Source organism: Melozone crissalis, unplaced genomic scaffold (assembly GCF_028551555.1).
Source record: "Melozone crissalis strain CALT ecotype California unplaced genomic scaffold, PUWL_Pcris_2 ptg000023l_1, whole genome shotgun sequence".
Taxonomy (NCBI): domain Eukaryota; kingdom Metazoa; phylum Chordata; class Aves; order Passeriformes; family Passerellidae; genus Melozone; species Melozone crissalis.
The window spans coordinates 8,689,403-8,713,246 of NW_026535801.1; the positions used below are offsets into that span (position 1 = coordinate 8,689,403).

Genomic DNA, 23,844 nt, shown 5'->3' on the forward strand with positions numbered 1-23,844 from the left:
AGCACAACCTGGCTCTGGGATCAGCAAACCCCAAACACAAGAGGAGGAAGAAGCAGCAGCTGTTTTGCAGCCATGCCCAAGAGAGACTGGAGGGGCCTCCCCACTCTGGCCTCACTTGGTTGGGTTCCTGACTGTGTAGGAAGCAGGAGCTGTAATTCCTCAGTTGTGGGGACCAAAACCCAGGATCCCAGCGCTGCCGGACAGCGCTCCATACAGTGGGACAGTCGTGGGTCAGCCCTTGTACTGCTGCTTCATTTGCTTCCTCTTTAGCACACCCAAAGCTCACTAGAAATCAGGGCCATCTCTGCTTCTGCCCTCTTGCTCTCCCTTTTGTAGGGAAGGACCACTGCTGTGCTTTCAAGGAACCTGTTCTTGAATAACTTCCAGCATTCCAAGCTCCTTTGCCCCCAGTGGATGCTTGCCACGGAATCCCTCACGGCTGGATTCAGAAAATACTGAAGTTGACTCTTCTGAAATCCAGGCTCTGTATCCTACTGCTGACCTTCAGTGTGCTCAGCAAGACCCTTAGGTCTTTCACAGTGTTGTGAAACCAGACCTCCAGGGCAGGGACCTTTCCAGCCTGATGTGTTTTGCTTCTCTGCACAAAACGCAGCACAGAAAAGACCGGCAGGACGGGGCCTGTGTGCTCCAGGGCTCAGGTTTTGATCCACTTCAGCTCCACAAAGATACAAATGAGGTGAAGAAGCTGAAATGTTTATTCATGGCAAAGCTTGGGAGAAGGGAACAGGCAGGTTCTGAGGGCCGCAGGGAGGGACCAGTAAAGAGGGAAGGTGAGGTCAGATTTGCCCAGCATTAGCTGGGCCTGGAGCTCCAGCTGCTCCCCTCTGATCTCCAGCTTGTTTCCTCCTGCATGGCATCTGCTGCTGTCCTGGTTGTTTCGATCCAGAAGATGAACTTAGTGATGTAGCTCTTTCATCCAACATGACTTGAACGATCAGGTTTGTGTTGGAGGGGCTCTCATCTGTGTTAAGGGCTTGAAGGGCTGAAACAAACAGAGCCACGGCCAGAGTGAGAAAAGCCCCTGAAAGGACCAGCCCACTCAGCTCTTGCCACGGCCTGGAGGAAGCAGGATACAGCAAGGATCAGCTAGAAGGTGCTGGCCACAAATGACATCTCTGAAAAGGCTCCGTGCTCTCCCGACGCTGCCCCTCGTGCGCACAAGGAGCGGAGCCGCCGCAGCCGGGGCAGGGATTGCAGCTTCCCCTGGAAGCTCCCCCGACAGACAGACAGACAGACAGACACCCCGTGCAGCTTCCCCTGGCAGCTCCCACGGACAGACAGACAGACACCCCGTGCAGCTTCCCCTGGCAGCTCCCACGGACAGACAGACAGACAGACACCCCGTGCAGCTTCCCCTGGCAGCTCCCACGGACAGACAGACAGACAGACACCCCGTGCAGCTTCCCCTGGAAGCTCCCAGGACAGACAGACACCCCGTGCAGCTTCCCCTGGCAGCTCCCGCGGACAGACAGACAGACAGACACCCCGTGCAGCTTCCCCTGGCAGCTCCCGCGGACAGACAGACAGACACACCCGTGCAGCTTCCCCTGGCAGCTCCCGCGGACAGACAGACAGACAGACACCCCGTGCAGCTTCCCCTGGCAGCTCCCGCGGACAGACAGACAGACAGACACCCCGTGCAGCTTCCCCTGGCAGCTCCCGCGGACAGACAGACAGACACCCCGCCGGCCTCACTCACCCTCACAGATGAGCTGCAGCTCCTCCCGCTGTCCTCTCATGAGCATCCCGGCGGTCCCTGGGAACACAGAGCCCGTCACGGCCCCTGGCCCGGACCCTGAGGCCACGGGGAAGGGAGGGAGCGAGAGCCGGCTTGGTGGCTCACCAATGGATCTGACGGCCGCCTCTCGCACGGGCTCCTGTGGGCTCTGCAGGTACGGCAGGGCCTGGCGCAGGTGCTCGGCCGCTCGGCTCCTGTCCTCTGCCAGCTGCAGAGACCGGCAGGGCACGGAGGGAAAGGGCTGATGCGGGCCCTGCCCCCGGGCCGGGCGCTCCCTACGGCCCTCCCGGCCCACCGAGCCCTGAGGCCCGGCTGCTCGGCACCGGCCTCGGGGCCAGAGGGGCCCGGAGAAGAGCCCGCACGGCCCAGGGAAGGGAGCGGCGTGTGGGGCGCAGGCTGGTGGCCCTGCCTGCGGCACTGGGCAGGGGCCACAGCTGCCAGCCCCACAGACTGGGCACCCTGGGCAGGCGGCTTCTCCGGGGATTGGCCTGGGGATTCCAGCCTGTCCTTACCACGTGCTCGGCAAAGCTCCACGGGTCATCCAACTTGAGCAGCTGTTTGAGATCCCTTCTCTTCAGGAAGTTTACTGCAGAGAGCAGCGTTTCCCGAGAGGTCTGCAGGGCAGCAGAGAGCCAGAGATGGCACCGCGGCCCAGGGCACAGGAGCCGCATCTCTGTGCCAAGGCCAGGAGGAGGCTGGAGCCCGTCAGGTGCCAGGGGCTGGGCAGACAGCTGAGCCCCTCCCAAGGGGACACCCAGGAGGCCTCACCTGTGCCACACGCCGGTTCTCGTCGTAGCAGTGGAAAAAGAGAGGAAGCAGGCTCTCGCTCACATGAGGCTTCAGGGCCTTTTTTCCCCTTTCCACTACCGATTCTATCACATCTTTGTAGAGGCCAATGGAGAGCCACTGCACTTCATTGTTGTCCTGTTGGAAAGGAAAAAAACTCAGCACTGGATTCTCCAGGCCCAACAGGCCACAGGGCACCACACTTGTGGGCAGCAGCCAGGGGCCATGGCCGGGGGCACAGAGCCTTACGCTGTCAAAGAGGGGCCGGAGCGCGGCAGCCAGTTTGGGGGCTGTGGGGCAGGATGTTAGGATATCCTTGTTCACGAGTATATTTGTGAACACAGACAGACTCATCTTGACCACCTCTATGTCTTCATTCCTCAGGAAATCCATGAGGGGTTCAGACAGGCTGCACATTTTTTTGGCCTATGTGGAACACAAGGCTGTGCTGTGAATCCATGAGAAGCTTCACCACCAGCACTGCTCCAGCAGTGCAACCCCACCGGCCTGCCATGGAGTCTACAGAGGCCAAAGGCCTGTCCCAGAGCACTCAGGCAGCTGAACAGCGATCCTGGAGAGCTGGGAGCAGCTGCCACAGCTGCCAAAGCCCAGCCAGGCCCAAGGGGCTGCTTGCCCCAGCCCCACGCTGCCAGCACAGCTTCAGCTGCTGCCTCCTTCTCACCATTGAGGGGTCTGTGCTGAGCATCACAAGGCCTCTGAGGGCCAGGCGTTGCATCTCCATGGACTCGCTCAGCAGGTGCTTGGTCAAGATCTCCAGGATGTTGTTACCCCATTCACTCAAATCCAGGCAATCCAGGACCTGAAAGGCACAGAGCAGGCACAGAGGTGCCCAGCGGGCAGGAGCTCAGAAGTGCAAGGGCCCAGCCAAGGCAGCAGCACAGGGCACGGGCAGCGTCCCAGGCAGCTGCGGCTCCGAGAGGGCTGGGAGGCAGCTCAGCCAGGCAGCGCTGGCCGTGGCGCTCACCTCCACCAGGAACGCCAGGGAGCCCATTTCCCAGCATGGCTCCTCCGTGCTGAGCCGGCAGAGCAGGCGGAGTGCGATGCAGGAGCAGAAAGGTTGGCAGACACGGCGCATCTCCCTGGCGGGGAGAAAAAGGCACTGGTGCTCCGGGGCCGGGAGGGCAAACCTGTCCCAGGGCCGACTCACAGAGCTCTGGTCTGCTCCCGAGCAGCCCGGGGGCGCTTTGGGAGGCGGCTGTTCCCGGGCACCCTCCTGTGCCGGCCTTTTCCAGTCCGCTCATCCCTCCCTTGGGGACAAGGCCCTGCCACCCATGACCGCGGGGACTGTGTGGGGCCATGCGGGCACAAAGGAGAGGGGCGGTGGGCAGAACGAGGTCTCACCTGGCCAGCAGACCCATTGCATAGTGGTGGGTTTCAGCACGGAGCAGCGTGTCCCAGGCACACTTCCGTTCCAGAGCCATCAGTAAATTCAGACATTGCAGATGGTACAGCAATGACTTCACAGTGCCCACTACAAAGCTGTGTGCAGAGCAAAGCCCAGGTTATGCTGGGACCCCAGCCTGCAGCCCTGGGGACGTGGCAGTGACAGGAGGATGGGCATGGAGCACCTGTTGGGGTTGGCGGTAATGCCATTTTCCTCCTGACATTTCTTCCAGAAAGTATTTACTTCTTCTGACATCTGCTCTGTACTGGTGTGAACTTGGTACAGCAGAGCCACAAGGAGATGGGGGGAATATTCCACAAACGGCTCTGGGCACCAGGGCAGGCGGAGAATCTCCCAAATCACCCTGGTTGCCTGCAAAGGATAAACCATCCAGAGACAGCACTCAACATGGAGTGGCAAGGCCTGAGCATACAAGGGAGAGGCCAGGGGAGACACAGGGGGAGCAGCCGGCCTGGTGCCCCGGAACCCTGCCCCCAAGCCAGGTGTCAGGCCAGTGCCTGAGGCAGGCAGATATGTTGCAGTGGGGCAGAGGACGGAGAGGCACTGGAGCAGCAACCTGCGTACAAGCAAAGGCCAGCTATGGAAACTCACAGCCAGGGCAAAGACCTCCTTGTTGTCCCCGTCAGCCGTGTACATTTTCTGCATGGGCCAGCCGTCCATCACACACAGCAGTGTGGGCAGCACCTTTTCCGTTGCCGTTCCTGACGAGGCGATGGTCTTCCACATGATTGCGGCAGCTCTGCAGGACCAGGGCTGGGTGTCACGGGGGTCTCAGCCAGGGCACTGTGGCCTGGGCAGCCACAAGGGCCCAGATGGCAGAGCCACAGTGCCCTGAGGGGTAGGCAGGGAGCACGTCAGGAGGCTTGTGGGCTGACAAGCCAGCGCTGGGAAATGGAGGCTCCAGTGGCTCCTGGAACTCTCTGCCTGTCCAGCAGAGCCCATTGCACTGGCTGTACAGGGCTAGGCCTGAGCCCCCAAGGCAGGAGGGCCCTGTACCTGTCACATGTCGGGGCACACCGCAGCAGGGTCACTGCCACATCAGTGGGCTGTTCCTCGGTCAGCCGCAGGATGTCCATGAACAGCCAGTCGTCTGGAGGCTCGTTGGACGCCAGCCTCTGGTGCATGTTCCTGACAAAGCCTGGCACCTGCACAAGGCACAGGGAGACTTGCAGAGCTGCCAGAGCAGCAGCTTGCCCAGCTTCCCCTCAGAAGTACCTCCCTTGCCACCACACTGGGCCGGCCTCAAAGGCTTGAGGCGCCACGGCACTGCTGGGGACACCCAGCCCCGGCCACAGGCTGCTTACTTGACTGGGACTGGAGACAACTCTCTCCCCAAACTGATCCAGGCTGGGAGCAGGAGGTATGCTCTGAGGGGCTGTGGGGCCAGCCTCTGCTGCACCCTTGGTGAACATGCTGATCATCTCTCGACACCAAGCGAGGTTCGCGAACTTCTGCAAAAGAAGGAACAACGGGGAAGAGAGGCATGATCCGTGCAGTGCTGCAGTGCTGATGCTCGGCTCAGAAGGAGGGGATGGCTCTCAGTACCTGGCCTACAGAGCGCCAGCAGCTACGGGCAGGATCCAGCCCTTGTGCCGGGTCCTTGGCTGCATCTGGCAAAGAGCAAGGAATGCCAGAGCTGAGGAGCTGCAGGAGAGGCCAGAGAGCACAGCCCAGCCCTGCAGTCTCCCAGGCAGGGACAGCCCCAGGATGCCCCAGCCCCTCTTCTGTCCTATCCATGGGCATGTCCGCAGGGAAGGGATGGGATGGGATGGGGCAGGGTGGAGCTGGCTGCAGGCCAGCCCTGTGGCCCAGCTCTTTCACTCACTCTTCTGCAGCAGCTGCAGCTGCTCCAAGTCAGCACGTCGCTGGAGTGCGGCGCCACAAGGGCAATTCTCCACCTTCTTGGGTGTGTTGGGAGGTCTCTCTGCCATGTCTATGTCGGGATTAAGGGCAAGTTGCAGGACAGACGCCTTGGGAAAGCTGCAGGGCAGTGAGGGCTGCAGCTGTGCCTTGAAGAAAGCTACAATAGGGAAGGCTTGGAACAGCTGCAGGACACTAAGTCCTGCAGCCTGGCCTGAAGGCCTCCTGCCACAGTGACAAGAAACATTTTGTAAAGGCTCTGGTCAGCAAGTCTGACACACTGCCCTTCAGGGCACCTGCAGCAGAGAAACCTTGGGAAGGCTCTGGGTCACTGAGACCCACAGTGTGGCCTCAAGGTGACCTCCACAGAGAACGCCTGGAAAAGCAAGGAACAACGTGGCTGTGTGGGGACTCCTCACAGCACTGCTCTGTTCCACAGTGTGCACTGAGCACTGTGGCGTGGCCGTGGTGTCACCAGCACCTACAGCACGACGTGTCACAAAGGGTCACCCTTGCACGCTCTGGCCTGTTCCATCCCACGGTGACCACGGTGCACTGTGTTACAGAGAGCCCCAGGACACACCCCCACGTGCCCTGGGGACACCCCCACCCACCTCAGCTTGCAGGCAAGACCTTGTCCCAAGTGTTGAAGGCACAGCCCAGCAGGAACTTTAGCAACGGCCCAAACAAGAAGCAGCTGCTCCTCTGCTCTGCCTGCTCAGGGCAGCAGAATGAGCCCCCACGGCTGCCAATGCAGCAGAGCAGGAAGGGCACCCGGGCCTTCCACAGCCTCTTTGGGACCAGTCCCGGTGCTGGGTGGCTAGCACACTCGCAGGGGCGTGACACAGGTACGGGACCTGTGGCCAGAGCACCAATGCTGCTCTGTCCCCTGGGCACCGCTGGCAGCAGGAGCTGTGGAAGAGTCCCTGAGGTGGGGTCGGGCCTTCAACTGCCTCCTGGGGGAACTGGTAGCAGCTCAGCAGGCCAAGTCTTTGCTATATCATCTCTATGTCCTGCTCCATGCTGGATTGTTCTGTGTTCATCTCGCCCACCTCCTTGTGGAGACCCTAGTACAAACCCATGGCTTAGAATCCCTCATCCTGCCCTGTGCAGTCCATCACACAGCCAGGTCAGCAGGGATGGATCCAGCACCTCCTGCCCAAGCCAGGCTCCGTGCTGGATCATGGAATCCCATCTCAATGGCAAAGACCTGCTGCCACAGGTTCAAACAATGCCTGTGCAAGGAGGACAGTGACAAGCGCTGCTAAGGAAGTGGGGAGACCATGAGTAGGGTCTCCTGCTGCTCCAGCATGGCCTGCAGAAGTTTTTACAGGACTGCAAAGTTGATGCCAACCTCGCCCTCGATAGCAGAGTCCAACAGCTGGTACAGGCTGATGCTGTCCATGGCTGCTCCCTGCCCAAAAGCACAGCTCCTGCCCTGGGGGAGCAAGAGCCTTTGTGCCTGGAAGGGATCCTTTTGGGTAGAAGGGGCAGTTAAGCTGTGACTGCATGGCAGATGATGCCTGGACAGTCACCCTCCCCGAGAGCATTTTCCTCTGGAGAAGGTGGATAGCTCAGGCAGGCACCAGGCCCTCACACAGTCAGTTGATAAACACAGGCCAATGGAGAAAGCAGGAGGGGCTCTTTGTTTGCAAGTTCCAGTTCTGTGGGTGGTTTAATAACAAGCACACTGAAAGAATTCAGGGATAGAAGACTCCCAAGTAGAGAAGGGTGCAGGGTTTATAAACAGTCAGGAGTAGGCAGGGCAGCACAATCTTAGGGCCAATGGCTAAAGGGACTAGTGCTGGAAGGAAGGCAGAGTAAGGAGGAAACAATCAATGGGGATACAGTGCAGGAGCGTCAAGCCTCCACTGTATCCTCAAGCCAAGGGCATGCCAATGGGGAAGCTAGAAACAGTGAACTTTCCAGAACTGGGGAGGAGAACAGGGATGATGTTACTGAGATTATTAACATACAGAACCAGAAGAAACCAGAAGACTGTGGGGAAGAGTTTCAGGATGTCTCTCAAACAAGGGTGTCCTCCCATGGCATCCCAGTTTCCACCTCGCCCACCTGAGATGCTACAGTTAGCCCCAAGTCTTCTGTTCCTTCCTGCCCACAATCTCAGTGCCTGTTCTGGAGGGACAGGAACCTTCCTGCCCAGAAGGGGTTTTGTAGGGTCAAAGGAGTGATCAGCAGTTTCCTTCTGTCCTGAGAGGAGAGAAGCCTTTGTCCCAGAGGGGATGCTGTTGGGTGGCTTAGGTAGGATATAGGGATAGACAGCCAGGAGTCTCTTTCTGTCTTGGGGGGAGCCTTCCTGCTCAGGATGGTGTTGTGCAGAAGATGTGAACAGTCAGCAGGCTCCTGCCTCATCTTCCCCCTCAGAGAACTGAAGCCTGAAGCACATCCCCATTCTCAGGCCATTGCTTCCTCATTGCATCTCCTAGTGCTCGGCAGTGCCCCATGCTCAGCAGTGGTAGGTCATCAAGTGACAGAGTCATTGCACCCCCCTGCCACAGATAAGGACACCTTCCACCAGACCAGGCTGCTCCAAGCCCCATCCAACCCGGCCTTGGACACTTCCAGGGATCCAGGGCAGATTCTCTGGGCAGCCTGTGCCAGGGCCTCAGCACTCTAATAGGGAAGAACTTCCTCCTAATATCCCATCTACCCCTGCCCTCTGGCAGCGTGAAGCCGTTCCCCTGTTGTCCTCGCCCTCCAGACACTTCTCCAAAGCTCCTCTCAGTCTCTCTTGGAAGCCCCTTAGGAACTGGAAGAGGCTCTAAGGTCTCACTGGAGCCTTTCCTTTTCCAAGCTGAACACCCTCAGCTCTCATCATTTCCTCACAGGAGAGGGTCCAAGCCCTTGGAATATCTCTGTGGTCTCCTCTGGATTTGCTCAAACAGCTCCATGTCCTTCCTGTGCTGAGCCCCAGGGCTGGAGGCAGCTCTGTGTCACAGCATATATCACAGCACATACAGCAGTTGAGACAGCCACCATACACAGAGCATCACCACACAATTTCAGAAAGCTTCAACCCACACAAAGTAACACCTCACCTCTTCAGCAGGCTGCAAGCATCTGCCCTTTTTGTTCTTCAGCCCAACCTTTTATCCCCTCCTGTTGATGCACTGCACCTGTGTGCCCTCTGTTCCCTTTGGGGCTTGCTCAGTGCCCCTGGGCATTCTATGGCTCATTGCTGTCAGTGCTGCTCACCTGCCCCGCACAGCTGTGCCCATTGGGGATGAGGCTGGGCCCCAGCCCCACTCCCAGTCACCACAAACTGTTCCCACAGCTTTGCAGGTGTCCAGGTCTCACCCTGAACCCCCGTCCTTCTGCCCACACTGTGGGATCAGCCCAGGACAGGCTTGGTTTCTGGGGGTGAGCACACATGGCCTGGGTATGTCCAGCTCTCACCCAGCAGTACCCACAGCCCTCCTTGGCAGGGCTGCTCTCAATCCCTTCTTCCCCTAAGCTCGACTGATGCTGGGAGTTGCCCTCACCCAGGTGCAGCATCAGCACTTGGCCTTGTTGAACCTCATGAGGCTTCCATGGGCCACTTGCTGAGCTTGTCCAGGTCCCTCTGCATCATTCAGTCCTTCAGGTGTGGCACTGCACCCTCAGCTTGGAGTCATCTGCAAACTGGCTGAGGGTGTTCTTGATCCTTTCCTCCATGTCATTCATAAAAATATTACACAGTATTGATCCCTGTACAGACCCTGAGGGTCACTTGCCTTCTCCTAAGTGTACCATGACACTGGAAGTCCATATGGGACAAAGTGAGTGGCATCATGTCAAGAGACAGTGCTTAGGATCACCATGGTCATGGCTAAATCTTGGATCTCTTTTTTACTGCATGTAAAAAATCCAGTCTGCATTTGTATCTCTCTTTTCATGTGCTGCAACTCCTGAGAAACAGAAACAGATTTCCACCAAAACAGAAAAATAATCTCAGAAAGTTTTCTTGGAAGAATCTGGGGCTGCCACCCAGGATGTCAGGTCCCAAAACCATAGATCAAAAGACTCCAGATGCCTGGGATAAATCTTGAATAGATTCCAGAGCTGAGAGTTTCTCCAAAGGAGAAAAATCACCTCAGGTAACATCCTGGGAGCAGTCTAGGACTGACACTTGGGCTCTCCTAAATCGGAGATCAAAGCACTCTGGAAGATCCCCGGGAAGAGTGTCAGAGGACTCCTGGAAGAAGCAGTTTCTATCAAACAAGAATTGTACTGAATATATCCTGTATCTCCTTGATCTCTTCTGCATGTGCCCAATCCAAAATTGCAGCTTGGAGCAGATTTTAACAATAGGTGAAATCCACATAGCCATGTCCTCTCAAGACACATCACTGCATGACATTTGAATAATTCAGTTTCAGCAAGAAGGAATTTAAATGCAGAGTAATATCACAAACAGGTGTAAAGATGTCCATAATTTGGAAAAGGCAAGCAGGGCGGAGTTGAGACAGCCTGAGCTGAATCTTCTTAAATAAATAAGTTTTTCTGTCTTGCTCATCTGCATGAGCATAAGCAGCAGGATGAGGGAAGTGATCATTCCCCTTTAGTGAACTGCTTCCTTGATTCCATTTTTCTGTGGCTAAATGCATTAGAAGAGGCACAGGCTCCCAGCATGGTTTGGTGGATATGCTGCTCATACATCTGGGGACAGGCAACCCAAGGCACAGGACATGAGGCTGCTGTGCCAGCTCCTCTCTGCCTGGGACACACACTAGCAGACAGAAAGGAGAACACAGTGAAGTTCCTCTTGCATCGCCCTTAGCAATTTATTATCCCATCTGACTTCCAGCTCTGACAATGACCTGGGAATGCCCCACAGCACCATGGTCTGAGTTGGGGGAAGCCTGGAGCTCTGGGGCTCAGGCTGTGCCATGATGCCAACCACCTCACAGCTTTCTGCTTCAGCTGCCCCTTCTCCAAGGGCTGGTGGTGACTTCACCTGGGGAAGCTAGGTGCCACCAGCTGGGGGACAGAACAATAAGAAAATTAAGCAAAGGAATAAGAAAATTAAGCAAAGCACTCCTTTTCTCACACATCTAGGGGAGGACAGGTGTCCTTCCCCACCACCATGGGCTCCAGAGCAGAGCAAGTAACTCAAAGGCCATCGCTGGCACCCACAGTACAGAGGTCAGCTCAGCAGGGATTGTGCAGCGCCCCCCAAGCCCCAATGGTGGGCACAGGGGAGACCCCAAATCCCACACTCTTGGTAAAGACAGACAGCCTGTGACAATAAAGGCAGCCTTGCAACCCAGGATGAGAGTCTGTCCAAATGTGGATACAACACAGCTCGGCAGCTCCATCTGATCTTCAAAATGGTCTGAAAAGGCACTTCACTCCCCACCTGGGGATGGAGAACATACCTGGAAAAAACCTTAGAAAGGGAATGTTTAGAAGAGGTTCAACAGCAAGCAGAGGCTCTGCAGCACCGGCACAACACCCTTCCCTGGCAGAGGCAGCAGTCAACATGCTAAGGTCAGCACGGAGCTGTCCCACGCAACACACGCCGCCACGGCCCCACGCAGACTCCAGATCCAAGACAAGTCCGGGGCCGTGGCATCCCCAGCAGCGTCCCAGGTTCAGGCAGACAGGGCTCCCTGCCCCTCCTGGCCTTCCCCAGCCGAGGGGCTGGCTCTGGCTGGCAGCTGCCCAGCCAGGGGGCTCTTGGGATGCAGGCGGCAGAACCGCCCCAGCGTCCAGATGGGGAAGATGTTGCGGTACGCGGTGTAACTGATGGCACACGACTTGTTGAACACCCCTGCGATGTTCTCCTGGGAGACAAGCAGAGAGCAGAATGGGATGAGTGGCAGAGGACTGCTGCATGTTCACAAACTTCTTGCAAAGACTTAAGATGTACCTGAGGCCAGTCCCCGTTGGGCAGCTGCTTATCCATCAACACTTTAATGCCCCTTTCCAGCACACTGATGTCAGGGTACCTACAAAGCACAAGGGAAATGGAAGCATCTTTATCCAAACCAACTGCAAACCCTCATCCACATGTCTGGAGAGCTCAACCACCTCCAGGCTGCCCCGAGCTTGCCCCAGGCATGCTGAGTGCTTTGGGAAGGGCTCCCCACATCCCAAGACACTAAATATTATTAATACAGCACCATTTTCCCAGGCTGGAGGCCTGCAGTCATGATCAAAAGCTTTGCTTTGCACTGGGTCACACCAGCCAGGCCCAAGGCCACCCAACCCAGTTTGATCTCTTTTCCCTGAGCACTGGGGCTACTCTTACCTGACAGCCATGAGCCCCAGCAGGGCCCAGCAGGTGTTGTGGATCTGTGACTCAGCACTCTGCACGTATGTGCGCTGCTCACAGGACTCGAAATCCTCTCCCCACCCTCCATCTGCCATCTGCTTGGAGATCAGGAACTGGCAGGCCTGGGCCACCTCTTGGCAGACAGTCCTGCAGGGATGGGGGCCAGAATCAAGACAGGACTGGGGACAGAGTGTTTGGATGCCCACAGCTCTCAGCTGCAAAGAGAAGCAGTGCCCATGGCTGGGACTGCCCTCAGTTTGAGGGTGAGGCAGCAAATGCCCTGGCCATAGTGCAGGCACAGGATTTGGGAGGAGCAGTCCCTGAGGCAGGAGAGTCCATGCACAGCCAGGGATCCATCCAGCCCCACCACAGAGTCCTACCCTGGCCCAGGAGGTAGGGTAAGGGTAGGGCACCCAGGCATTCCCTTCTCACCCGTTGTGGTATGTGTGCTGCATGCTGGCAAACGCCTCCAGACCAAACCAGGTGCCATAGGTGAAACAAACCCCCCAGCTCCTAGGAAGAAGGGGAGAGCAGCACTGTCAGGGGTGCAATGGCCCAGAGAGAGGCAGGCTGCAACAAAGCTGTGCTCACAGAAGAGCAGAGCCAGGCACAGAGCTGCAGCCTGCCTTCCCCTATGGCCCAACCATGCCCAGTCCCACCAGCACCTGCTCCCAGCTAATTCAAGTGTCAGCAGAACTGGGACCACAGGACTGGAGCCACCCCAAACTTCTCTGGGTCTTGCACCTGTTCTACCTGGGCTGGAGGGAGAGTAACTGAGAGCAAAGCACAGCAGCTAGAGGAGGACCAGCCCTTCCTTTCCCTCCCACAGATCCTGCCAGCCAGGAACGCTTGCCATGATCATCCCTCTCACACTGGGGCAGCCAGAAGAAAATGGGGTGCTGGGAACACCACTTACCCTTCCCAGGACCCATCCGCTCGCTGCTTCTTGCGACAGAAATCCAGGCCCTTCTGCAAGGTCTCCCTGGACAGAAAAGGTCATCCACTTCAGAAATACCTCAAACTCAGTGTTTGCTTCACTGGGGGCTCCATCAGCCCCTCTGAGGCTTGGATGGGTCCCATTATTGGAGGGCACAAGAGACAAGAGCATGCAGACAGGCAGCTCCATTGTTCAGGAGGCCATGGCAGGCAGCTTGGGACAGTGAGCCTGCCTTCTCCCCCGCCCAGCTCCCATCTCAGTGCCTCACCTGATCTCCACAGCTCGGTGCTCAGGGAACTGGCTCTGGAAGTGTCTCAGTGCCTGCATGACAGCTGATGTGCATTCCACGTAGGTGTAGTCAATCATGATGTCACCTGCCAGCAGGCAGTGGGTATCAGTGCCACAGCCCCTGTGTGGGCAAGCCTGCAGGCCAGCCACTGCCAGCCTGTCCCAGAGCCAGGCACACTGATCCCCTGCCAGGCACCCACTGGGCATGGTGAGCCCAGGCCACTCTGTCCCTTCTCAGTGGGCAGGACAAGCAAGCCCCTTACCAAACACCTCTGAGGGGTTCAGCAGCTCCAGTAAGTGGCCTCCTCGCTTGGTTTCATATGTGGCAAAGCCTCCATCTGGGTTCCTCATGCTCAGCAACTGCCCAGACAAGCAGAGAGAGGGTGGTACAACCTCATGGGCAGCACTACTCCAGTCTGGCCCCAAGCCAGCTGTGAGGATAAAGTCAGACCTATAGGTCTATGGGGCAGGCAGAAAACTCAGGTCCCGAACCACTGTGACAAAGCAAGCCAAATCTGGGCTATCACATGACATTAGGTGACACAGGCAGCTCTGAATCACAACAGTGTTGCCACACCAGGCCTCACACTAGCTCAGATCTAACAATTCTTGGGCCTTGCTTCTCTTACAGACCTGCATGCTCCTTGGCCTAATTTTTGCAGCTCTTACCACATTCACAGCATCAAAGAGGCGCTCAGCAGGCACAGGCTTGGCTATGAAGGGACACTTCTCCTGCAGCAGCATTACTGCCTTCAGCCCCTCTGCTGTGCAGTCTGCCACGATCCAGCCGCAGTCCCGCGTGCTGAAGGGGAAGCCACCCTGGAAAAGGATCAGGTGGGCTTAGGCAGCAGGATCACTTTCCCTCAGGCACTCTGTTGTTGGAAGAGAGCAGGTGCTGCCCCTGATTGCTGTTCCCTCTGCCCAAATCCCTGCCCCATGCCAGCCATCGTACCTTGTTCATATGGCGGTAATATTTCTGGTAGTCAGGTGGGTTCTCGGGGATCTGCAGGAGACAAGAAACAAGTGAGGGCAGCCTGGAGGTGCCTGGCTGCAGGACCATGGGCTGAAACCATTGCAGGTGGTTTTTCCATGTGGAAGTGGACAGTACCTCCCTTTCACTGAGGGAAATAGACAGGAAAAAGGTCAGCTCTGAAGCAGGGAGAAATCACCTTTTTGCCTGATTTCAGCAAGTGTTGCTAAAGCCCCCTTTGGGAGCTTGCCTGCCAGGGAACCATCTGCTTTCAATGCAGCAGCACCACAAACAAGACCAGTGATTGCATATGTGTCGCAGATATCTTTTATGAAAAATCCTTTCCTTAGGATTTTTCCTCCTGAGAAGCTGAGAGGCCTCAGGAACAAAATGCAAACAGTGATTATCTGCTGCTGTGGAATGCAACAGGTGGATCTGTGATTGGTCTCATGTGGTTGTTTCTAACTAATGGCCAATCACAGTCCAGCTGGCTCAGACTCTGTCCAAACCACAAGCCTTTGTTATCATTCCTTCTTTTTCTATTCTTAGCTAGCCTTCTGATTAAATCCTTTCTTCTATTCTTTTAGTATAGTTTTAATATAATATATATCATAAAATAATAAATCAGCCTTCTGAAACATGGAGTCAGATCCTCATCTCTTCCCTCATCCTTGGACCCCTGTGAACACGGTCACACATATGCATCAAGCTGTTGGTGACAATGACCCTCACCTTGAGCCCCTGCTGGCCTGTCCAGCAGAAGCTGAGCTCATACAGTCACTATCCAATGGTCCTGGGTTTCCCAGAAGGATGCCTCAAAGATGAAGGGCAAATAAGCCTAAGCTCTCAGTTTTCCAGCCCCTCTAAGCTCAGGCAGACAACCCAAGCAATTCTGAGCCTTGCTAAGGTCCTCTCCAAGCTTCAAAGATGGTTCCCTGAAAACAGGGAGTAGCAAACAGAAGGCTGGGCCTGGGACTTTGCTGGTCAGCCCTTCAGAAGCTCTCTTCAGAAGGCAACAGGGTTCTGAGCAACAGCCAGGCCTGCACAGGCAGTGTGTGAGACACCACTGACCAGCTCTGCTCACCTGGGAGAACTGGAGGAACCCATGGGCATTCTGGAGGCAGGAGGTGAATTCAGGCATCTCCTGGGCTTCTGCCTAGGAACAGAGATGCACAGTGAGCAGTCAGCAAGGGGCTGTAGCCAGCCATGTTCTCCCAGCTCAGTCACAGTATGCCAGGCCAGAACAGAGCTCCAAGGGGGTACACAGCAGGAGCTCTGGTTCTTGGGGACTCATGAGCAGAGATCATTTTCCCAAGGCAGCACTGAAGGGTGCATTACCTCCAGGAAGGCTTGGATGGCAAAAGCAGTATCCCAGAGCTGGGATCCGTTTGTGCCCTGGAAGAGAGAAAATAGATAGTGAGAGGCAGGTGCTAGGAACAGCCTGACCCAGCTGTGGGGACTATGGGACAGCACATCTCTCCCTCATTACCCCCAACAGCTCCTTCCTGTGTCATCCTGTGCTGGCACAGAGAGGACAGATGCAGCAGGTCAAGGGACAGCAAGGGAGCACAAAATGACACAGCTGCTTCAGCCTGCTCTGTGCACAACCAAGGCAGGAGAGGTGGCTAGCATCAAGGAACAGCAGGACACAATGGCTCTGAGAGAAGCAGAGCTCAGCCCACACTGAGAATCTGGGCCCTGGCTTTCTCCTGCCCTTCTCCCAGGACTCATGAGGATGGACAGAATGCCACAGGGAGTCAAACTAGCAGGACAGACAGTACTCCCTCCTGGCACAGCTGGGGGAAATGGCAGTGAGAAGGCCACCAGGCACCAGAGGTGAGATGCCAGGAGCTCAGGCCTGGGATGAACACTCTATCCCATTACTCCACAGGTTGCCCCAGCACACCAGGGTCCCTTCAGTCACAGCTGAACTCCTACAGCACTTCACCTGCATCTTCATGCCGTCGAGGCCCAGCCTGTGGGGGGAGAGAGAGCACAGTGCTGCAGCACAGGCACAGTAGGAGCACTGGGAGGCAAGTCAGGAGTCATGGTGTGCTGTGCCAGATGGACACACTCAGCCCTTACCAGAGATAGTCAGGGATCCTGGAAACATGCTCCTGGAAAGCTGGGGAGTCCTTCCCTTCCACAAACCAGCGAACCAGCATGTTGATTGTCTTGGAGATCTGCCAAGAGGAGCACTGTCACTGTTCTGGATAGAGCTTCTTCCAGCCCCAGAAACATACATCCCAACCCACTCAACACAAAGCCATCCAGAGGTTGTCTCGGCCTTGATCCCAATGTGACACCACCCAGCATAGCTGAGTTAGCAGGGCAGGTGCCATGAGATCATCTCCCCAGACCTCAAGGAGACACACCCCTCACCAGGGCCACAGCTGTCCCCATGCCCTCTGCATCTCTCGTGCCCTGCTGGCCTTAAGCTCTTGAGCATCAGGATTTGAGCAAGATCTGGTGATTATCACATGCCACACCTGCACAAGCTGGTCCTTCAAGAACAAAGAGACACTAAAGGGTTAAGAGCAAGTGTCCTACCGGGCCGATGCTGATGCACTTGGTGAATCTGTCATCAGCCTTGATGTGGTCGTACAGCTCGGTGACGGCTCGCTGCCGCAGGTGGGCGCTGTGGTGAGCTTCATAAACGTTCATGATGGCTGCAGGAGAAAGGGACACGCAGTGAACAAACCCCACCCTGTGCAGATTCACTTGCTGTGGCAGGCTGCACCCACACTCACATATCGACCAACAAGCATCAGCACGGAGCAAAGCTCTGCCCCAGAGTGGCCTGAGGACATAAGCACAAGGCCCTGCTGCTCTCAGGGATGGAGAAATCCCTGGATCACATCATTCCAGTCTCCATCCCAGCTGCAGGGCATACACCAGTAGCTGGTAGCAGACCCTAAGCCTCCGTGTTGCTGGCAGCAGCCCCTGCACTCACCGTAGGCAGCACCCAGCAGCCAGCTGTGCGGGGTGTACACGTCACAGGCAGCCACGTTGTTCCTCTGTGCTGGCCAGTCTATGCTGCCGTAGTCCTGCACGTACAGCTCCTGCAGGAGAGAGCAAAGGGCAGCCTGGCCAGCCAGGAGTAGCACTGGGGCAGGCACTGCTGGCAGCTGCCTCAGACACCGTGCAGCTTATGAGGGGCTGGCTCACAGGAGCATGGCCAGCACAGCAGCTGGCCACAGAGCCATGTGTCCCTGTCACAGTGGGGGACCAGCTCCCTCCTTACCTGCCTCAAGCTCTGTATGAGCTCGTCCTCCTCTGCTGACAGACGCTTGGCATAGCAGTAGCTCATGGGAAGGTAAACCTGGCGGCAGTGACACCAGAGCCGCGACGGATGCGCTGGAAACCACGTGGGAAGCAGCCTGGTTGCAACAGAGAAAGTGCTGCTCTGAGGAACAAGGAAGGCCAGGGGCCTGGAGAGATGTTGTGTGGAATGCCCAGAGCAGGGTAGGCCTTTCCTTGTCTCCTGCACTAGGGGATATACACACAGCCTGGCCCTGCTCAGATTCCCCCTCCAGCAGGGATACTCCCTCCTGACACCTGATACTCCCAGCTGACACAGGGCAGGGAGGACCTCAAGCTCAAAAAGGAAGGAGAGACGCTAGTTGGGACACACATGGGACACTGAAGGCAGAGGCCTGCACTGACAGTTAATGGCATTTGCTGACAAAGCACCAGCAGCCCTTGGTACTGTGCAGCCCCCAATTTCCTCCAGACACTTCCCCTCTCTGACACCCAGCAGCCCTCTGAATATTCAGAGAGGGTACAAGCAAGGGTTTAGGGCTGGCAGCCTCACATGTGGCTGTCCCTTCCTGCTAGGGCCCAGTTCTGGCTGCTGGAAGATGCTGGTGGCAGGCAGGGAGCACATGAATGTGTTAGGGACCCTGTGGGGAAATGCTAACAGGGCTGTGCTCTGGCATCTCCCTTGGATGCAGTGGTCAGTGCTATCCACCTGGCCTGCTGCTGGCTCCCAACTGACAAGCAGCCTGGGCACCTCCAGTTCCTGGCTGTAGCTGGAGTTATCCCAGCCATCACCAGCACCTGGGACAGTTCTGGGTGGAGGCTGGTGGCAGGACTGACACCAGCTCCTCTCTCCACAGTGAGGGGGGCACATACCACATCTCTGGGAGAAGCGTGTTCATTCCCTCCCAGCTGTAAACGTTCAAGACAGCCAGCCAAAACTTGCCCCAGGAAGGGATTCCCACAGCACCTCCTGCACAGAACACAGTAGCAGCTTTCAGGGTTAACACAGCCATGCCAGCTCCCAACTTTCTTCCCCATGTTTGGAAGCACACTACTCAGGCTGGGATACATGTCCCAAAGCAGGGCAAGCAGGTAACGGCACAAAAATGCAACACAGCTTCCCATCGTTAAATGAAAATGCAGTTGCCATGAAAAGCAAGTATGAACAACAGTTCTTCCACTGCCTGGCAGCCCCCAGTGCTCCCTGCAGCCCCCAGGTGTGGCCAGACCTCTCTCAGCAGTGCACCAGCCCCATGGCTGACCTTTGCTGTGTAGGTTGACACGGGCCCGCACAACGTCAGGGTCATCTGGCCCGAGCCCCAGGATCCTCAAGGCTACGTAGTTGAGGGCCGTGCCAAACACTGTTGATTTATCTTCCACGTGTCTGTCAAGAGCATACACAGAAACACCACATCCATTAGTCAGCTACTGCCATTAGCCAGACACACGGCTGTCTTTGCTAGGGTGAAGTGGGATGCCAGAGGTGACTTTGGAAAAGAGGGATTGACTAATACAGGAATAGACATTGCTCTGCACTACCCTGTCACACATGATGCTTTGGGATAGAGTGCCCCAGAGGAGATGTGGCCAGACTTGATGCTATGGTCACCTCTGTGACAAACAGCATATGTGGAGTGCTGCACAAGCAACTCCAAACACCCACAGCTCCCACACATGCTGAGTCCCCCTCCCTGAGCCTGGGCAGGTCTGACAGCAGCTCCAAATCCTGCCCCTTGGAGCTGCCATCACCCAGAGAAGCATCCTTGGAACTCACAAGCCCCAGCCTCCGTCCGGGAGCTGCACAGAGCGCAGGTAGCGCACCATCTCCTTCCGGAACCCCTCGGGCAGCTGAATCTTGGCCGTGTGGCAGGTGATGAGGAGACCTGGGGGACCAGACAGGGCGGCAGTGTAGAAAGCCGAACCCCAGGGGACTCAACCCTGGGCAGGTGCCCAGGCTCACCTGGCAGCAGGAACAGCGGCCCGCCGTAATCGCCCGCCCAGTGCCCATCCTCGGCCTGCAGCGCCGCGTAGAACCGCATCCCGTTGCGGGCCGCGTCCCGGGCCGAGCCGGCCGCCGGCAGCGCCCGCAGCGTCGCGCCCTGTGGGGAGACAGGGGCACCTCAGCGGCGCGCCCCGGGCACGGCCCCGCCGCCCCGGCCCGGGCCCCCCGCACCGTGTCCAGCCCGAGGCTGTGCTGCTCCAACGCCGTCTGCGCTCGCCGCTCCGCGACATCGCCTTCGCCATCGCCCAGGTAGCGCCACACCTGCCGCCCACCCTCGCAGCGCAGCCGCCAGGCCGGCAGCTCCGTGGCCGCCGCCGAGCGCCGAGGGCCGCCGCGCCGCCGAACCGCCCTGCGGGACACGGGCACCGTGAGCCGCGGCCGCCACCCCGCTCCCGACCCCACCGCCGGGATCCACCCAGTGCCCCCCGCTCTCCATCCCAGTCGGGACTCACATGCCGTCCGCCGCCATCGCCGCTACCGATCCCAGCACCGGGGCCGCGCGCGCTGGTCCCACATCGCCTCACGGCCGGCAGCCAATGGCGGCCCACGGCCCGCCCCAGCCGGCCCCCGGCCCGCCCCGGCCCGCCCCATCTCCCGGCCCGCCCCGCCCCATCTCCTCCCGGCCCCGGTCCCGGCCCGCCCCATCTCCTGGTCCCGGCCCCAGCCCCTCCCATCTCCTGGCTCCGGCCCGCCCCATCTCCCGTTCTCGGCCCGCCCCATCTCCCGTTCTCGGCCCGCCCCATCTCCCGCCCTTGGCCCGCCCCATCTCCTCCCGGCCCCGCCCGCCCCATCTCCCGGTCCGCCCCGCCCTATCTCTCCCGTTCCCTCCAGTCCCCTCCTGCCATGGGACGCCACCCCGCCAGTTCCTGGGGCCCGACATCTCACTCCCGCTCCGTCTGCCCGCGGCACAGGAGTGCCATCCCCCTCACAGACCCCGACAGCCGAGCCGTCCCTTTGGGTGACAGCGCCAGCCCCTGGAACGACTGTCCCCGCCTCCGTGCCTCCCCAAAGTCCACGCGTGTGGTTTCCATCGTTAATGGAAATAACAAAACAACGCCGGCCCAGATGGCAACGCCGGGAGATGTGTCAGGGCCCGGTGCCAGCCATGGGCACAGCGCACCCTGACCCAGTGTGCCCACGCTCCTGTGCTCCCGTTCCCCACTACTGACTCAGCATCCCCAGCTCTGCATTCCCGGGTGTCAGGCGCTCTAAACACCGGGGCCCAGCCCGGTGAGGAGGGCTGAGGCTGGCAGGGCTGACACCCATAAAACACCGTGTTGTGCTCTACAGGTGAGTCAGGTACTCTCACTACGAACCCTGCCCTGGTCCCTCCAGCACGGTTCGGGAGTGTCACCTTCGTGCAGGTAATGCTGTGGGACGGCAGTCCATGAGGAGAGGGCAGAGCTCCTCCTATCCGCTCCTAGTGACATGTCCCCATCTCTCTCCTGACTCCCATCACTGCCTTCCCAGGCCAGTGAGCAAGAGGGTTTCAGCCCTTCAAAGCCCCTTGGCTCAAGAAGGCTCCCCAAAAGGAGGCACACAGGGATTGTAAATCCCAGATGCTGTACTTATTATTGGAAGGGCTGGGTGGACATTTAATATACACTTATTTTAATGGAGTGATAAATTCCTTTCAGCCTTTCACAGTGACCTGGTTTCTCTCCTCCCACAGAGGTGGCACCAGACCAAATTAAACTGGAACAAAAACCCCTCCATGTCTGTGCAGTGCCCAGGGACAAAAGAGCTGCTCACAAATGTGACATCCATCAACACCCCAGGACAGAAAAATAACTATTAATACTTCAATAGTCATTAATACTTACAATATATAATGCACAGTAGAAGTTTAAATTAAAGTACTCCTCTTCTAACAAACAGGTCTTCACTCATGCCCAGAATAATGTCAGGGATTATCTGGAGAGGATACAGTGATTTTATTTGAGAATTAAAGAATTAATTTTGTATTTATTTCATAAACTAGGCTTAGATCACTCAGTTCAGCCCTGGCTGTGTTCAGTAAGAGCAAAATGTTTTTTGGATGTGTCTGGACTTCCCCTGGAGGGAGAATGGATGGGGATAATATCTGACTTGTGGCTGATCCCACTGGTCCTCAGTAGGGAGAGCTGTGCTGCTTCTCTTGCACAGTTTATATGAACAGAGAGAACTCCAGCAGTTCACTGACATGGGTGTTGTATTTGAGGGTTAATAGTCTATTTATTTTTGGGTTAAGAAAAAAAATTGCCACAATGACTCTGCCTGAAATGAGGTTCATTAAAGTATCCACTTGTCCGTCAGTGCTAAAATCTTAAGATAATTTATGGTAATATTTGCCTTAGGGGAGTGTGATGGAGGATGAACAACTTGGTTTTATTTTTCTCTCTCTAAATAAGAGACCTGCACCAGAAATTTTTACTAATTGCCAAATTCCTGTTACTTAGGCATTGTTTTCATCCATGTTTTCCTGTGTCTGAAACTCAGCTGGATTCAGACAGCTTGCAATTCATCTTTGAATTGCAAGCTTGATTCACCTCTGGCTGCTGTGTTGTTTAGGTGCCAGGGAACCTGCTCCCTGCAAAGCTGCTGTGTGTGCTGGCACTGAGAGTGCAGCCCTGCAGAGGCACAGGCAGTTTCTTCCCCTCCCACCCAAATTCCTCTGCTTTCATGACTTTTTTTGTCCCAGTTCAATGACCGCTGGTGTTTGTCTCATGGTCTGGCAGAGCCTGGCGCCACACACACCCGAGAGACAAAGAAATAAGCTGTCTTTTCTCCTGGAATGAGGAGCCCACATTGTGAGGGAGACAGGCAGAGGGCTCAAGTGTTTTGCTCAGCCTTGGGCACTGAAAAACCCCCTTGCTTCTTTATCAGCCCAAAGCTCTGACCCTGAGGAAAGGAGCCCCAAGGCTGCACCCTCCTGTTCAAAGATCAGAACATGAATTTTAAAATAACAGAAGCAGCTTTTTGGGCAGCACTGAAAGCACAGCTCACAGCCCCACACTCATATCCAGACCTCCTGGACTGTCACAGGCTGGGTTAGGGATGAGCCAGGCCAGGAGAGCAGTCTTTGCAAAGGATATGAGCCCGGACAAGGATCAGGAAAGTCTCTTGGAGCTGCTCATTAGCAGAGGCAGAAGAGGGTCAAGGTTTCTGGTGTTCACATCTGATCCTGCTGCTCCTTCCCATCCTGTCAGGACATCATTCCAGATCATTACCTGTAAAATACAGGAGTCAGAATGATTTGGGGTGAAATGGACAGCAAGAACCACCAGGAAAGAGAATTTCAAGACTCTTCAAGTTTTGATCTGTCAAATGCAACATTTTCTGTTCCATTTCAAGGAAAGGTCACTTTCCAGAATGACATCAGAATAGGGTTTAAGGAGATGGGCTAGAACCTTGTCTCTGACTAGAAAAGGTTTGCTTTAATGCATTTCTTGGCTGAGGACTGAGCTAGAGATCTACCAGATCAAATTGCTACCAACAGAAAAATGCTGTCTCTTTCCTGCTGACAGAGAGCCCCACTTATAGCCAGCTCTTACAGGAATGCAAGTCCTCTTGGAAAAAATCAAATAGTGCAAAATTGCTGACAAACTACCTCCACAATAGAAACACCACTACTAAAAGCATTCCTGCTGTCCCTGTTAGTCCCACCAGAGCACAGATAACTGCAAACTGTAGTTTGCAATGCCCTAAATGCAAGAATTTCAGTGGTCAGGCAAATATTTAGAGTCAACATACTCAACCTTAATGCCAGGGAAATTATTTTTCCCCAAACCAGAGTTTGAGCCTGTTACAAAAACTTTCATGAGCTGATGCAAGGAAATTATCAATGTAGATGGGTTTTTTTTACACCAGTATGTGAAAAAGTTATTTTAAAAAACATGGTCAGTGGTGTATCAGTAGATTTGGGAGCACAGGAACTGCCAAACTGCAAGGGAATATGTCTGTCCAGCAACAGGGTTTAGATAAAAGTGCATTTAATGCCAGTTCATGGTGGCCACTGGGCTGGCAGGGGACACGTGGATAAGTTTTGTATCAAGACCCCATTTAAAAATAAATAAAGAATTTAAGTTTGAGATAACTTTTCAAAGTTTCTAAAAAGAAAAGATATTTTTTCTAGTGTGAATCAGTGTATGCACAATAACTCATCTTTTTTCCTGAGTTTTGCATGTTGATTTACACTTCCCTTCTCAGAATTGGCTCAAAATATTTGCAGTTTCACTCATCTCTGGTGTTAGGTGGATATTTCTTGAATATTTCAACATTTCTTGAACAATACACAGA

At 56.0% G+C, this 23,844-nt stretch overlaps 2 protein-coding genes across 2 annotated transcripts; both read right to left on the reverse strand.

Annotated features, from left to right (window-relative positions):
- Positions 1-254: 254 nt before the first annotated feature.
- On the reverse strand, positions 255-6,388 carry LOC128937889 (maestro heat-like repeat-containing protein family member 6). The gene is made up of 14 exons (XM_054277759.1): positions 5,517-6,388; positions 5,276-5,422; positions 4,968-5,116; positions 4,563-4,710; positions 4,135-4,322; positions 3,908-4,045; positions 3,531-3,645; positions 3,228-3,365; positions 2,795-2,971; positions 2,528-2,683; positions 2,272-2,373; positions 1,865-1,967; positions 1,721-1,777; positions 255-1,003 (listed from the first exon to the last, which is right to left on the reverse strand). Exons 1-14 carry the CDS (start codon positions 5,712-5,714, stop codon positions 798-800), a joined length of 2,022 nt encoding a protein of 673 aa, XP_054133734.1. The 5' UTR covers positions 5,715-6,388; the 3' UTR covers positions 255-797.
- A 2,051-nt stretch (positions 6,389-8,439) lies between these two features.
- Positions 8,440-19,846, reverse strand: LSS (lanosterol synthase). The gene is made up of 21 exons (XM_054278386.1): positions 19,738-19,846; positions 19,525-19,663; positions 19,339-19,447; positions 18,827-18,948; positions 18,438-18,534; positions 17,548-17,683; positions 17,257-17,365; positions 16,854-16,972; positions 16,389-16,486; positions 16,252-16,279; positions 15,642-15,698; positions 15,388-15,459; positions 14,286-14,336; positions 14,003-14,152; positions 13,597-13,693; positions 13,314-13,419; positions 13,025-13,090; positions 12,541-12,621; positions 12,085-12,255; positions 11,704-11,782; positions 8,440-11,617 (listed from the first exon to the last, which is right to left on the reverse strand). The coding sequence occupies exons 2-21, from the start codon at positions 19,601-19,603 to the stop codon at positions 11,426-11,428; spliced, it is 2,019 nt and encodes a 672-aa protein (XP_054134361.1). The 5' UTR covers positions 19,604-19,663; positions 19,738-19,846; the 3' UTR covers positions 8,440-11,425.
- Between the last annotated feature and the right edge of the window lie 3,998 nt (positions 19,847-23,844).

Excerpts from the sequence above, each read along its gene's own strand:
- LSS (XM_054278386.1), bottom strand. The coding sequence starts at position 19,603 with ATGCGGTTCTACGCGGCGCTGCAGGCCGAGGATGGGCACTGGGCGGGC. Across the intron at positions 16,280-16,388 it reads AGGATCCCTGACTATCTCTG|GCTGGGCCTCGACGGCATGA; the intron begins GTAAGGGCTGAG and ends CTCCCCCCACAG. Across the intron at positions 14,337-15,387 it reads GGTTCCTCCAGTTCTCCCAG|ATCCCCGAGAACCCACCTGA; the intron begins GTGAGCAGAGCT and ends TGTCTCCTGCAG.
- LOC128937889 (XM_054277759.1), bottom strand. The coding sequence starts at position 5,714 with ATGCCCATGGATAGGACAGAAGAGGGGCTGGGGCATCCTGGGGCTGTC. Across the intron at positions 4,323-4,562 it reads AGGAGGTCTTTGCCCTGGCT|GCAACCAGGGTGATTTGGGA; the intron begins GTGAGTTTCCAT and ends TATCCTTTGCAG. Across the intron at positions 1,004-1,720 it reads GCTGCAGCTCATCTGTGAGG|CCCTTCAAGCCCTTAACACA; the intron begins GTGAGTGAGGCC and ends TGTTTGTTTCAG.